At 36.8% G+C, this 15,918-nt stretch overlaps 1 protein-coding gene across 8 annotated transcripts in view; it reads left to right on the forward strand.

Moving 5' to 3' along the window:
* The window catches only part of IDE (insulin degrading enzyme), an 82,401-nt gene that overhangs the window by 37,336 nt on the left and 29,147 nt on the right, over positions 1–15,918 (forward strand). For all 8 annotated transcript variants that reach the window (XM_037497230.2, XM_037497228.2, XM_037497227.2 and 5 more), the window contains 7 exons: positions 3,629–3,751; positions 8,624–8,736; positions 9,254–9,416; positions 10,037–10,129; positions 10,847–10,938; positions 12,207–12,287; positions 13,691–13,794. In XM_037497230.2, the coding sequence (XP_037353127.1) occupies positions 3,629–3,751; positions 8,624–8,736; positions 9,254–9,416; positions 10,037–10,129; positions 10,847–10,938; positions 12,207–12,287; positions 13,691–13,794 (769 nt within the window). The remainder of the gene's footprint in view (positions 1–3,628; positions 3,752–8,623; positions 8,737–9,253; positions 9,417–10,036; positions 10,130–10,846; positions 10,939–12,206; positions 12,288–13,690; positions 13,795–15,918) is intronic.

The raw sequence follows: 15,918 nt of genomic DNA on the forward strand, positions 1-15,918 counted from the left end.
TGACATTGAAGAGGTTTTCACTCAAATCCTCTCTAACTTACTTCTTGTACTTGTATGTACTCACCCTAAGAGGAGAAAGAACCTTTTTTAGGAAAATTCATAATCTCAAAAAACTTCAGTTCTTTTCTAGAAATTGCTTGCTGTAGCAAGAAGAAAAAATGTTTTAAAAGTTTATAATAATTCCAGATAACTATAGATTTATTAGCCTAACCTTCAAATCTTGACTTTTTTAAGACATTTAATATTTTCATGTTTATAACTACCAAATTGTCCTTTCCCTGAGAATCTTTGCCAGACAGATATACAGTTGGAGACATCTCTAGTTTCTAAAACAGATTTCAAACTCACTGCTTCCCACAGAGTATAAATTGTTGAAAATTGCTTAGGGGACAGCAGTGTATTTCAGTCAATCTGCCTGTTCTGCTCTCCACTCAGTCTCTGGTGAATCCTCTCACTCCCACGCCTCTGGCCTATACCCCAGCTCTTGTATGCATAAATAAATAAATCTTTGAAAAAAAAGTTATAAAAAAAACAGAAACAAAACAAAAACCTGCTAGTCATGTATTTACCTCTAAGCAAGTACATTGTATAGTTTTTTACGTTTTATAAAATGGCATGTTAGTGTAATTGCTACCACTTACATGTTTTTCATTTAATTTTATAAAAGTTAGCCATATTATTGAGTATGCCTCTGATAGGTTTTTTTGGCTTTTACTGCTATTTGAATGATTCTTTGAAGGAATGTAGCACTATTTATCTGTTTTCCTATTAGTGGAATAGTGTTGCTATGAGCATTCTTGTATGTTTCCTGTACACAGGGTTGTCTAGGGTATATTTATCCAGGATTGAGTGGAATTACTGTGTAGTGTAGGCTATGTATATCTTCTGATTCATTTGATATTGCCAAATTGTTTCCTGTTGTAGCTGACTCAGTTTGCCTTCCCTCATGCAGTATCTGAATTCTTATTTTTCCACATCCCTAAACAGTACTTGATGTTATCAGACTTTCATATTTTTTCACTCTACTTATTGGATATTAAATATTAGTCTTAGAATATTTTACAAGTATTTTTTTCTAGTTTGATTAAAAAAAAAAAAAACACCTTACCAATGTCAGGGTAGGAAATTGAGCCTGGGAGGAATGATATCAACTTGCTCAGGTCATGTAGCCAGAAGATGGTTGACCCTGGCTTAGCTTATAGTGCTGCCAACACCAAAGCCAGTGCCTGTTCCACCCACCTCCCTAACTTGGGATCGTGCACTGACAGAGTCCATTCTGTAATTTAAGGACTAATTATTGAACTCTGTACATTATGACTTGCTTTTCCTTTCATTTCCTGCTCTTAACTTCCACCAGCTAACCTTTCTGTTTTTAGTAAACTTCTTATAAGAGATCGTTTGTAAAAGGGTTTATATACTTAATAGCAAGTCTGAGACTATTTGAGCCGTACTTATTATCCATTTTAGTTAACCTGAAATAATTTTTTTTGATATCCGAAAGAGCAGGTTTATTATAAAAAGGGAAGGGAAGTAAAGAATATTTGCACAGACATAAACAGGCAAAAAGAGAGGCCCCTGAGAAGGACAGGTTTGTTAGAAGAAAGGCCTGCATAGACACAGCTGGCAGTCTTGGGAGCAGAGCTGCCTCTACTGCTTTGCAAAAGAAGAGGAGGTTGATGAAGAGCAATGCCTGCATATTCACAGTTGGGCAGAAGAACTGACCTTGAAATAATTTTAAGTTCTTCATGATAGGCCATGATCTTGGTATTTGTAAACTTTGAGATTTAAAAACAAACAACAACAAAAAACTGACCAGATTGTAAATAGGCAAATGACATCACGTTTAGACTAAAATTCTGATTTCAGTCTAACAGTATCACATTTATAGTGTGTTGAAATAAAACTTAATTTCTCTAAACTTGGGTATCCGGTGGGTTGACTTTAGTATGCATATTGTAATAATCTGAGCTTTGTATACTATAAAGGATGCTTTAAGGAATAGTCCCTCTGGAACTGAGGCTTCTAGAATCTTCATTTGTTAGAAAAGAGAGGTACCATCAATGCTAAGTTTTACCTTAATATGAGAGCGCTTTAAACCATTGCCCAGCAAACAGCTTTTTTTTGTTTCCTAGAGGAAATGGGAGTCCAGGTAGAATCCCTCAGCACCCAAAATGAAAGCAGATCTGAAATTAATCTAGATCTTTAGTGAGAAATTGAGAGGAATAGTTAAGAACCAGCCTACTACTAATGAATATGATTCCATACAACATTCGATTGTTTTGTCACTAGAAAAGGGTTAATGAATACTTACTAGGCTGTTTCTTGCACACTTTCTTTTCTTCACTTTGATTATTGATTCAAGCATTTTGGGGCTTGAACTCAGAGTGTAATGCAATTCTAGGGGCAAAGGACTGGGTGTCTGAGAACGCCATCTAGTGGCTCTCTGTAAGTGTCTAACTTAGAAAAAGAAGGACTCTCTCAGTGCCACTTCATGGGTCACTATAAAAACCCAAGGGGCCAAAATAATACTTCAGGAATATGTTCTGCCATAGTTTTATCCTCTGCAGATGAAAGACATGCACCCACTTAATGGTGCAAACAGGATCAATAATAAACATTGTTATATTAGGATCTTAAGATATTTCTCCTCAAAATGCCACTTTTTAAAAAAGATTTATTTATGCATAGAAGAGCTGGAGTGCAGGCCTGAGGTGTGTGTGTGTTGGGGGAGTGGGGGTAAGAGGATTCACCAGAGACAGAGTGGGGAGCAGAACAGGCAGATTTACTGAAATACACTGCTGAGGAGAGCAGCAGGTGAGACAGAAGAGGTCTGCTGTGCCATGCGGGTCACCTCCCTAGCTGAGGTTAGAACTCATGCTGCACTGGCTGCAAATAGCTTCATAGTGCAGAAACTTAACCCCTTGCACTACCAGGGAGGCCTCAAAATCCCACTTTTTATAGAGACATTGATAGTTGGAATTCCATCCCCAGACTCTAAATTACAAGTTTTTTATTAGACAGGTAAATACTTAAAGAGTCAACTATTTGCTTTTGACATGCATGTTTTACCCTAATTAAATTTGTTATTAAGTTTCATAAGAGATATAGTGGTACACTATATATATACTGCTTGAGATGTATGAAAATAGCATTGCATCCTATTTTTTACCAGTCTTGATCTATCCATGAGAATTTACATCACAAATTTAATTCTCCAGCCAAGAATAGTACATTTCTTTCCACAAGTAACTTAGCAAGTTCCAAAAAGATCCCTCAGTGATTTTCTTCAATTAATTATGGAGCACATAGGGAATTGAAAATTAAAGTTAAGTGTGAATGGAGGCCATTTGGATCTCATTTTTCCAGTAAGTGCTCATAATATCCTGGATCTCATAGGGATTTTTAGAGTATATATTTTCTATAAAGCACTTAAAGTTCCTAAGGGAAAACTTTATAGTTTAAAATGTCACTAGTATATAGTGTTCTGTCCTGTTTACCTGGCTTACATTCAAACATATTTGATTAGTCATTATGTGTGTCATTATTTTTAAAACTTTATGACTAAAAGCAATGTCATTATTTTTAAAACTTTAAAGTCGTATTTGGCTTTTTCTTTTTTCCCTTCCAGGTAACAAATATACTCTAGAGACTAGACCAAACCAGGAAGGCATTGATGTAAGACAAGAGCTACTAAAGTTTCATTCTACTTATTATTCATCCAATTTAATGGCTATTTGTGTTTTAGGACGAGGTAAGAATCCTTAAAATTTTTCATATACTTGAATAATTAAAGTGTTCCATTTTCACTTTTGTAAAATATTCAAAAAGAATATGAGATAAAACCTTTGATCTATTCAGGGTTTTTGAAAATGATCTCGTAGAGAATATGTAGAAGGGAATTTTGTTTTTTACTGTGTTCTAAAAAGAAGTTTAGATGATTTTATATGGTGAACTGAAGAAAATGTAAATTACTAGTAGGTGCTCTACGCAGATCAAAGCAAGATAGAAAGTATAAAGGAAAAGAATGACATATTTGACATTATTTTAAAAAGCTAGAAACATAATTAACAGGCAGTTGCTGATAAACTGAGAAAACTATTTAGAATGTAAATAGCAGACGTTTGATTTTTAAAACCAAATTAGCTAACGATAATATCTTGTTTTCCCCTCTTCTAATTTTGGCTTTGTTTTTAAGCAATACCTACCATAGGAGAGGGGTGTTTTTTGTACTGACTGTGGTATTTTGTACAATTTATATAGTTGCTCTAGACTTTCTAGAGGGCAGGTTAACAAAATACATTAATGTTAAAAAGTACATCTTTAAAAAAAAAAGTGCATCTTCTAGAAATGTAGTCAAAGAAAATAATCAGAGTTGTTTGAATAGGTAATATACAGTAATGTTTTCATCAGCATAGTATTAGTGAAAAATGATAAATGGTCTAATTGTTCATTAATAGAAGGTTGATTAAATAATGATGTTAAAGCCATATAACAGAGCATCTTATAGAAAACAGCATTTTTCTCTGACATTCTTTACCCCACCTGCATTGTTTTTCTTTTATAACATTTGTAATCCATGAAATAGTAAATATTTATTGTTTTCCACTTACCAGAAATGTTAGTCTCTTGACAATAGAAATTTTGTTAACAGCTTTATATCAGTGTCTGGATTAGTGAATAAATAATTTTTATGACATGATTTTAATGTGGGAAATTATTCTTAATATATTAAATAGAAAATAAAAGCACACTGTAAAAAATACTGTGTGCTATGTGATCCCGTTTTGGCATATATTGTGTAGATATAAGACAAAATAATAGAAAGACATATACTGGAAATTTAATACTATGGTATATTAATTATGCATTCATGCTCTGGAGTCAGACAACGTGGGTTTGAATTCTCAATATGTCATTTACTCTGTGATTGTGAGTTAACAAAGCTACTTAAGTTCTCTGGACATCAGATTTTGCATTTGTAAAATGGAGGTGATATATCATACCTGTTGTGAGGTTTATTCAAGATAATGCAATAAAAGCATATTCCCTGACATATAGCAAAGCCTCCATAAATGGTGACTACTCTTTTCATGAGATTATGGGTCATTTCTATTTTTTCTTTTTATATTTCTTTTTAAGTTTTCTGCTATTGGCAAGTGTTACTTTGCAGTTAGAAAATAAACAACTATATCCATATTCTAAGTTGGTAATAGGAACCAGGATATAAAATGCACCCAGGAAGTAAGGCTAATAAAAAAACACAGTTGATAACCTTTTTTTTTAATGCATACAAAAACTGGTGTATAAGTACAGGAGATGAGAGGATTCACCAGAGATAGAGTGGGGAGCAGAACAGGCAGATCCACTCAAATATACTGTTGAGGGGAACAGCGGGCAAAGACAGGAGAGGTCTGCTGCACCATGTGGATTAGCTCCCTGGCCAGGGGATCAAACTCATGCTGTAATGGCTGGCGATAGCTTGATAGACTGAGACTTTAACCCCTGCCCCACCAGGGAGGCCCAATAATCTTACATGTTTGCTAAAGGTAGGTAGGTCTAGAATGTTAAATATTACTTGGTAGGCAGAGCCTGGTTCTAGGAATAGATACCTAATCTATATTATTGCCTATTTCATTTTGAGATAAAACACATGATTTCAGTAATTATGTATTGGACAAGTAAGGTCAACTGATGAATCATACATACTGTCTTCAGTGTTCTTGGTTTAGTGAAAATGACAGAACAAGTGTCTAAAGAAACAAGAGAGGTTTCAACTCTTAGATCACACACAGCACTCTCCCAGCATGACTGACTTCCTGTGCTATGCTCAGTGAACTTGATGAGGAGCTTGGGAGAGGTGTCTTTACAGAGATGTGAGGAGGAATCAAGTTCTCTTAGAAGTTTAATGGATAATCTGATCCTTTAAGAAGAGGAAAGAAAGAAGTGGAGGAATCTCTGTGACAAAGGAACAAGAAGTTTTTCTCTGTTCTGCCACAGGGCCATCCCTCTAATTAGGGCAGCACTAATTACCTGGATACTTGGCAAATAGATAACTGTCTACAGGATAGACACTGGGGTTGCCAAGTCCTGATGATGTAAAAATGAGTGAGACTCAGTTTCCAAATCCCTGGTAGCTCACAGCTTTGTGGGAAAGACACACCGCAGTATTGTATAGCTGTCTTACCTTTAAAAAGTCACATTGTGAACATACATACTTCTGAGACAGAAATACTCAAAAGGAGAGGTAGATCTGGTAGAATCTTGCTCTAAAGGGCCTCACAGCCCTTCAGATTGACAAACTTTTGTTGACTGCCAACCTTGTTTTAAGTCACATAAAGTTGTCTCAGGCTCCAAATATACCTGTACTGTTCTCAGTTCACTTATCATGTAACAAGCCACCACTGGTTTGTCTCTTTTTTGAGTCTGGACATTTTGGGGCCCTGCATACATGTCCAAAAAATTGAAGTAAAAATAGGTACATTTTATAAATAAAGTGAAAATGCCCACTTTCATAGACCTAAAGAAAATTTCATGCTAAAAAAGACTATTCTCAAATAGTGTTTAAGTACTCTCTAGAGAGTTCATGGGAAGGTTCAAAATGGGTCATAGACTGGGCCTCCCCGGTGGTACAGCGGTTGAGCGCTGGATTGTGAAGCTGCCGCAGCGTCTGCAGTGCCGGTTTGATCCCCGGCTGCTCCCCGGCCACTGGAGGAGGGTCCCACATGGCACGCAGACCTCTCCTGCCGCCCGCTGCTCCCCTCAGCAGCATACTTCGGTCCTTCTGCCTGCTCTGCTCCCCGCTCTGGCTCTGGTGAATTCTCTCACCCTCCCGTGCTTCTGACTGTACCCAGTGCTTGTATAAATAAATAGATAAATAAATCTTTAAAAAAAAAAAAATTAGGGCCTCCTCGGTGGCGCAGTGGTCGAGCGCCGGGTTGCGAAGCTGCCCGCAGCCTCTGCAGCGCCGGTTCAATCCCCGGCTGCTCCCCGGCCACCAGAGGAGGGTCCCACATGGCGCGCAGACCTCTCCTGCCGCCCGCTGCTCCCCTCAGCAGTGTACTTCGGTCCTTCTGCCTGCTCTGCTCACCGCTCTGGCTCTGGTGAATTCTCTCACCCTCCCGCACTTCTGACTGTACCCAGTGCGTGTATAAATAAATAAATAAATCTTAAAAAAAATTACAAAAAAAAAAAATGGGTCATAGACTATCAAGGGAAATTTCTTATTTGATCCAAATGCTTCATGATAGTAACAAGTGATGAATGTCTATAGCTTTATAAAGAGCCTTTTTCTGGGAATACAGACTTAAATTGAGTGGTTACCTTGTTTATTAAAAAGAAAATATTTTTTCAACATTTTTCTTTTTAGAATAATAGTAATATGTGTGCATAGGAAATATTTATCCCATACAGGAAAATATAAAACGGAAATCATCAGGTTCTTCTTCCTCATCTCTTCCTATCACCACTGAACCCTCTCCTCAGGTCATTTCTTGATATTCATCCAAAAGTAGAATTTTGTTACTGTATTTACATATATAAAGCTATGAAGCTATCAGCAGCCACTGCAGCACAAGTTCGATCCCTAGTCAGGGAGCTAACCCACGCCTCAGTTCTTCTATTTATTTAGTTATTTATTTATTTATTAAGTTTTATTTATTTATTTATACAAGCACTGGGTACAGTCAGAAGCATGGGGGGGGGGTGAGAGAATTCACCAGAGCCACAGCAGGGAGCAGAACAGGCAGAAGGACTGAAGTACACTGCTGAAGGGAGCAGCAGGCGGCAGGAGAAGTCTGCGCGCCATGTGGGACCCTCGCCCAGTGGGATCGAACTGATGCTGCAGTGGCTGCAGGCAGCCTTGCAACCCAGTGCTCAACCACTGCGCCACCGGGGAGGCCCAGTTCTTCTATTTATAAATAAATAAATCTTAAAATTCTAAAAAATAAGTTTTTCAAATGCAACTAATCATTGTTTCTAATATTTGTCTTCAATGTATTGCAAGATATTTTTTATGAAACATAAAACATAAAGAGCTAGGGGCCTCCCTGGTGGCACAGTGGGTTGAGTGCTGCACTGTGAAGCTGTCCGCAGCCTCTGTAGCACAGGTTTGATTCCCAGCCTGCCAAGGAGAAACCTACATGGCACGGCAGACCTCTCCTGCCTCGCCCACTACTTCCCTCAGCAGTGTATTTTGTCCATCTGCCTGTTCTGCTGCCCGCTCTGTCTCTGGTGAATTCTCTCACTCTCCTGCATCTCTGACCTGTACCACAGGTATAAAATAAATAAATAAGTAAACAAGCAAATAAATAAATAAATCTAAAGAGCTAGACATATGTGATATTATTGCTTAGCAACTTTTGAAGTTATATAGGCACTGGTAGTATTTAACTGCATACTTTAACTTTGTCAGATGCATTTCTAAAAAAATCCTAGGTTTTCCTGCTTCTAGTCCTGAGATTTTTCAGGAGATCCTAAGGTAGGTTTTTTTTTCTCCTAACTTTATTGTATAAGTTTAAGATGTACAATATAGTGGTTTTACACACACACACTCACAATCTTAAAATCTGAAGTATACCTCTTATGTTGTAATTAGTTTGAGTTTGTTTTCATTGTTTTCTTGCAGAATCTTTAGATGACTTAACTAATCTGGTGGTAAAGTTATTTTCTGAAGTAGAGAACAAAAGTGTCCCCTTGCCAGAATTTCCTGAACACCCTTTCCAAGAAGAACATCTGAAAGTATGTGCATGTATTCCTAGCATTTTTTCTTTTTAAATTTATAAACATAATATTTGCCTACTTTATCAGTGTAAGTGAAAAACTTTGGCTGTTTTATTATTTATACAGTCTTTAATATTTGATCATCAAACCAAACCAATTTCATATTTATTACGGACAGGTATCACCAAAAATAATCAGTATGTTCTGCTCTTTGCATGTTTGTAGTTTTGGTAGCTATAGCCTTGGCCGACTGTAGAAGCTATACTCTAATGCCAGAAGGCCAGGATCCAGAGGTATTTAGCTGTATGGTCCAGGGAACCAAACTTAATCTGCATACTAATTGTAATGAAATTCCACTTAGAATGAAGTCAGATCATTAATTTCTTTTTAGTCAGTTGTTTTTTATTTCTGGCAGTTAATTCTTTCCTGAACTTGGGATTCTTCTATGAAAACAAGTATTCTTCAGTAAATATTTAATTCAGTTGGAATTGTATATAATCATTCTTTTGTGATTTGTTTCTGGTTTTTTCCTCAGCAACTGTACAAAATAGTACCCATTAAAGATATTAGGAATCTTTATGTGACATTTCCCATACCTGACCTTCAGAAGTACTACAAATCAAATCCTGGTCATTACCTTGGTCATCTCATAGGGCATGAAGGTCCTGGAAGTCTGTTATCAGAACTTAAATCAAAGGGTAAGTCTCTCGGCACCAGTTTCTGAGATTAGTACTCCACTGCATCTTTTACTTTCTCATTTTCTCCTAAATATTTTTCTATAAGGGAACATTTTTGGAAGGCAGCTATACTCACCACTATACCACTAACTCTCTATGAGGGAACATTTTTGGATGAGGCAACTTAAGGTTTTAAGAGAGTGAGGTGGTAATTGTTATGCCTGTTTTTGCTTTGGGGTTTTTTTTTCCTTTCTTAATTTGTTTTGCCTTTCATTACTGAGCAACTATGGTTAAATATTTCAAAAAGCTGTTCTCATCCATCAAACCAGAGCGTGTACTGGAGTCTAGTCAATAAATGAATTCCAAGACCCATTTCAGCTCAGGCACTGCTGTTACATCACACTTATACACAATAGTCTAGTCTTGATTTGAGGAGTCCCAAAGAAAGTTTCCAACCAAAAAAAAAAATCCTTTGAGTCTTCTGCAGTGTCTGAAGCTGCTTTCCTGAACTGATTTTTTTTCTTTCAATCTTTTCTACAAGAGGCCTTTTTTAACTTTTTGGGAACATAAGAGTTTTTAAAGAATTTCATCCTAAAAGAAGCCATTTATGCAATCATGTTGATTTTCTTTGGATTTTACAGGTTGGGTAAATACTCTTGTTGGAGGACAGAAGGAAGGAGCTCGAGGTTTTATGTTTTTTATCATTAATGTGGACCTGACTGAGGAAGGGTTATGTAAGTACTGGTCTTTTTGTTTTGAATGAAAATTGACTTTTTTTTTTTAAAGATGTATTTATTTGTGCATACAAGAACTGGGGTATAGGCCAGAGGTGTGGGAAGTGAGAGGATTCACCAGAGACAGAGCAGGGAACAGAACAGGCAGACTAACTGAAATACACTGCTGAGGGGAGCAGCGGGAGAGTCAGGAGAGGTCTGCTGCGCCATGTGGGTATCTCCCTGGCCGGGGATCAAACTCGTGCTGCAGGGGCTGTGGACAGCTTCAGAGGTTGCATCTTAACCCCTTGCACCACCAGGGAGGCCCCGAAAATTGACTTTTTAATGATTTATTTATTTTAAAAAATTTTTTCCTGCTGTGGATCTGTTTTATGTTGTAATGCTATAAACACTTTAATTCCTGCATTTTATCCATGTTATTTTTCATGTGTACCTTGGCCTCCAGTTTTCATGGGTAATTTTTTCCTCCTTAACAATTGATCATTATGTTGCACTTTTAAAATGTGTACTTGACTTTCCAATTGCTCACTTACTGCCCCAAATCCCTTTCAGTCACATATGGCCACGTGTGTGGAACTCTAAATTAATCAGTCCTTGGAGGTTGAGGACTCCATTTTCAAATGGCACCATTTCATACTTAGCTGATTTTGTCTGAGGAGTGAGTTCACTGAAGGATTTGAGAACTGAATGGTTTTTAAGTGTGCCTCTTTTTTCCAGTACATGTTGAAGATATAATTTTGCACATGTTTCAATACATTCAGAAGTTACGTGCAGAAGGACCTCAAGAATGGGTTTTCCAAGAGTGCAAGGTACTTTGTTACACTAAAATATTTTTATAATTAAATTTTTTTAAAAACATTATGTAATTTAAACTTAAGTCCCAGTGAAATTTGTGAAGTTTCTTTCCCACCTAACCTAAACTCTTAAAATTTTGCAATTTATAGTAGCTTTAGTTAAGTCTTAGTTGTACTAGTCAGATTGGCTACCTGGAGCACAATTAAGGGTTAAACCCTCATTTACTTTTTTTTTTTTAAGGAAACAATAATAAATTGATTGCTTTACTATTTCAGAACATAGAAAGCAGTTTCTTGAACTTGTATCCAACTTGTATCCTAACTTACTTCACTCTCTGCTCAAAGCTACTTGAGCTCTCTCATTTTCAGATCTGGTGATAAAAATGTGTAGCACACTCTCAAACACTGATAATGATTGTGTTGTATTCTTAAAAGTGATTTCATTATTGTATCTATGGGAAAGTCTGGCTCTCTTATTTATTTTTGCATAAACGGTATCTGTCTTCCAAATTTTTAAAGATTACTTCTCAAGGGTTTAGAAAAGGTACATACTTTAAGGCCTATAAAAATTCCGAAATTATTTTGAGATGAGAGATACTCTTTTTAACCTAGATAAAAGTTTAGTGATATAATCTCTGCTTGTGAAATTTATGACATTAATTTCTAATCTGGGTACTCTTCTCTGGGTCAATAAAATGGGTCAGTAAAATCATTATCTGTGCAACTGTCGACTTATGAGGTTCTTCTACACAATTTTTCTGACTCCATAACTAGTTTGACTGGTTTCAACAATAGAGGCTATAAACCCTATTCTAAGGTGTTTTATTTTTAAGATTTTTTTTCATTTTTATTTACTTATGCATACAAGAACTGGAGTATAGACCAGAGGTGCAGGGGGTGAAATTATTCACCAGAGACAGAGCAGGGAGCAGAGCAGACAGATCTACTGAAATACACTGCTAAAGAGAGCACCGGGTAAGACAGTAGAGGTCTGCTATGCTACATGTGGGTTAATTCCCTGGCTGGGGTAGAACTCATGCTGCAGTGGCTGGCCATAGCTAGGTATCGCTGAGACTTTAATCCCTGCGCCACCAGGGAGGCCCAGAATCATATTCTGTATTTGTTTTTACTCATTGTATTTGCATTTCTAAATCAAGCATAGCTATTTTTTCAGAAAGTATAATAACTCAATATGGAGTAGAAAGTCTGAAGTGCGAAACAAATACTGAAAATATTTCCAAATAATTGTTGTCATGTTTAATTGAATTAACTTTCCATTTTAGGACCTGAATGCTGTTGCTTTTCGATTTAAAGATAAAGAAAGACCACGGAGCTATACCTCTAAGATTGCGGGAGTATTGCATGTAAGTTTGTTGTTATTTTACTGTATACATTGGTATATAGAGTATTTCATTGATTCTAGATATGTTACTTTCAATATACACAATATACACAAATGATAAAAATTGAAGCTTTATCATCTGTAACATTTTTCATTACTAGACATTTTTCTTGCTGACTTTAAATATTTTTCAATTCTGCAGGTGCTCCTTTATAAAAGCTATAGATCAAAGCTATAGATCATCACTTTTGCCAGTTTCTTTGGTGCCATCATTTCTTGCCTGGACTACCATTGTAGGCTCTTACTTGAGTTCTGTTTTCCATCTTGTCCCACCCACAGTTGATTTTTCCAGGCTCAGATCTTTTGTAAACCAAAATCAGGTTGCTTTTCTTCTCTGTGTCAAGTCCTGCAGTGCTTTCCCATCGAAGTTGTAATAGAATCCCAAATTTTAACTTGACCTACAAGGTGACCTGGCCCCAGCCTATTTCTCTAACCATATTTAATACCATTCCCATTTCACTCTAGCTATGCCTGCTGGCTGCCTAATTAAGTATTAAGTTTATTCTTCTCTCTTAGGGTCTTTACAGTTGTTGTTTTCCCTACTTCTCTCTAGTGTTTGTATAGCTAGGCTCTTATTTGAATCTTTATTCAGATGTCTCTTCCTCCTAGAAACCTTCCTCACTCCTAGTCATGCTCCTGTCCCCTTTTAATTTTCCTGCCAGTGCCTATCACCTGTAATGACAGTATTTACTTATGTGTTGTCTGCTTCCCTCCCAGTCAGAATGTAAGCTCCTTATGGAGCAGGGATAGCATCTTCATTTGTGTCCACAGCAGCACCTGAAATTGTTCCTAGAATAGAATTCATTAGCTATTTGTTGAATAAATTAATTTCTGTCCAGTATATTAGAAGTTGCTAAAAAATTGTCTTCTACGTTATTTTTCTTCATCAACCAAAAACATGTCATTTCCCCTCCCCCAACTTTCTAAATGCTTGTCTAATTTCATTCCTAGAAATTGGAGAGGAAATTTGTTCATGATTATGTATTATTTTATATCAAGGATCCTATAGGTGTCAGCATTTCACCATCATATTCTCTTCATTAGCAATACATAGTTTTTAGCCAGAAGTAAATGGTCATATTTTTCCCTGGAAAATATGTGATTTTGCTCTCTGTAAAGCAGGTGTATTTGGATTTCATTTGCAAAATCATCCCACAATATAAAACTGCTTCAAGTGTATTAGGGAAGAACAAAGGTTGAGGAAAAACTTCCAGTGCAGTAAAATATAGTTGAAAGAAATTGGGGGGGAGGGGAAGCAGATGTAAAAAGATGAATTTAATGTGTTATAGATGTGTTTGCATTAATAAGTTAAACTTTATAGTAGCATGTACATTTGATTTATTTATTTATTTTCCTTTTTAAAAGTATTATCCCCTAGAAGAAGTGCTTACAGCTGAATATTTACTGGAAGAATTTAGACCTGATTTAATAGAGATGGTTCTCAATAAACTTAGACCAGAAAATGTCCGGTGAGTCATTTACAGATTTTATTCTTACTGCTTAATTTTCTTTCTTTTTTTTTTTTTAAAGATTTATTTATTTATGCATATGAGAGCTGGGGTACAGACCAGAGGTGTGGGTGGTGAGAGAATTCACCAGAAACAGAGTAGGGAACAGAACAGGCAGATTGACCAAAGTACTCTGCTGAGGGGAGCAGTGGGCATGTCAGGAGAGGTCTGCTGCGCCATATGGGTTGCTCCGTGGCCAGCTGGGGCACCGAACTCGTGCTGCAGAGCCTGCGGAAGCTTCATAGGTTACATCTTAACCCCTTGCGCCACCAGGGAGGCTGCTAAATTTTTCAATAATGATTTGAATCTGAGAATTTGAAACTGAATAAAATGTTTTAAAATTTTTTGTCAAGCATGATTGCAACAGTTCAGGAAATACTATAATAAACAAATACGAACCTTAAACAATCAGTAAATGACCAGTCTCTTTTTATCTTTACCCATAACTGTTTACTCACCCAGTATTTATATAGTTGTCCTCCAGAGCATTTAGCTTAGCACCTTCCCTGAGCTTTTCTACTTTCTCACAACTGAATTTTAAGAGTTCTTATTTCAGAGGGCATGTCTACTGCCAAATGAATATTTCAGTCTTCACAATTTGTAATCAGTCCTTTGCCCATTATTATGACGTCTGGACTGTCATTCAGGGAAACTAAAGCTATCTGTGTAGTGAACTCTTCCAAAATCAAATTTCTTATGGAGAAAATATGATAATACCACCTCTCTCCATTGCTATTCTACCTCCTAACCTAGTTTTCTGATGTCTTGAAAATCAATCCATAAATTCTTTGAGAAACCAGTAGGAGTAGAAGCAATTTCTAGGACTAAGTCTTAGCAAACTCTGTCATGTATTGAATGCCCTTAAGAAGCATGACATAATATTCATGTGCCTGTGTTGTTCTTTACATACTCTATAAATACAAAAGGAATTCTTGAACTTCCAACATGCACCACTCTTTCATATTCTAAACCCTGTAATTCCTCTCTATGTTTCTGTGTAACAAATTTTTACTTACCTTGTTTTCTAGAAATGTTAGTGATCAGTGGCAGGTAAGTCAGATCAGAAACCCTTGAGCTAGAAGATTAGTCAGTCATATTCACAGTAGGTGGGTCAGATTGCTTATGGTATCTACCCTAAAACAAATGTTAAGGTCACATCCAGTTAGCTACAAAGAGGATTTTATCTGTTATAGATGTGTTTGGAATCTATAGACATGGAATGAATGAATAAGAAATAGATGATTCAGACAACCAGGCAGTGAAGCTCAATGGACAGATGCTAAGAATACAGAGATTGGGGTTTCAGCATACACTAGTTTTGACTGCAAGCACTGGACTTTAAGCTGTGACGCTGACATTCAGAAGCTAGAATCAAATCTCTGGGAGGACAGGTAAGAACAAGCAGCATCAGGCACAGACTTAGGTATTTGAATTTGGACATGAGGGAGAAGTAGAACCTGTGACAGGTCTGAGTTCATGCCAAACCTTCACGCTACTGGCTGAGGACTCCTCTATCCACAAAATTCAAAATAGGTTTGGTCTTAGCCTGGGATTGAGTCTGCTGGTGGAGTGTAATGATTCTAACTTCAATAATTGAAAAGCAACAGAGACAGAAATGTCCCTCGTGACCCTCTACTGGTACCAGGGTTTTTTTTAATACTCTGCTCATAATCTTTTGGTATCATCTTACCTCTACCTTCTCTTCCTGAACTCTTTTTCCCTCTCATTTCTCTTCTGGACTATTTCTATTATCCCATGAAAGAACACTTTTAATAAGTCAGTAGACAGGACTTCCTGGTCTTGTCACCTTCTCTCCTAGCAACAGGAATGCCAATGGATATGTAGTGGGTGTATAGGTGGTAATCTCTGACAGGAAAAAAGCATAAGGCACAAACTTAGCACATAATAATAAATGTTCCTTTGTGTGTTTTTAGTCTTTTGGATCTCTAGATGATCCAATGGAATTTCTTGTTAACTCTGTGCCTCCAAGATGTTCCCAGGAAGATGTACTTTGTTTTTGATTTTTTTAAGGACTATTTTCAGCTGATGTTTTTCCACTTTTTCCTGTAGCCACTCTTTTTTAAT

This window comes from Talpa occidentalis, unplaced genomic scaffold, assembly GCF_014898055.3.
Source record: "Talpa occidentalis isolate TD23 unplaced genomic scaffold, MPIMG_talOcc4v2.1 talOcc4.8, whole genome shotgun sequence".
NCBI classification, from domain to species: Eukaryota; Metazoa; Chordata; class Mammalia; order Eulipotyphla; family Talpidae; genus Talpa; species Talpa occidentalis.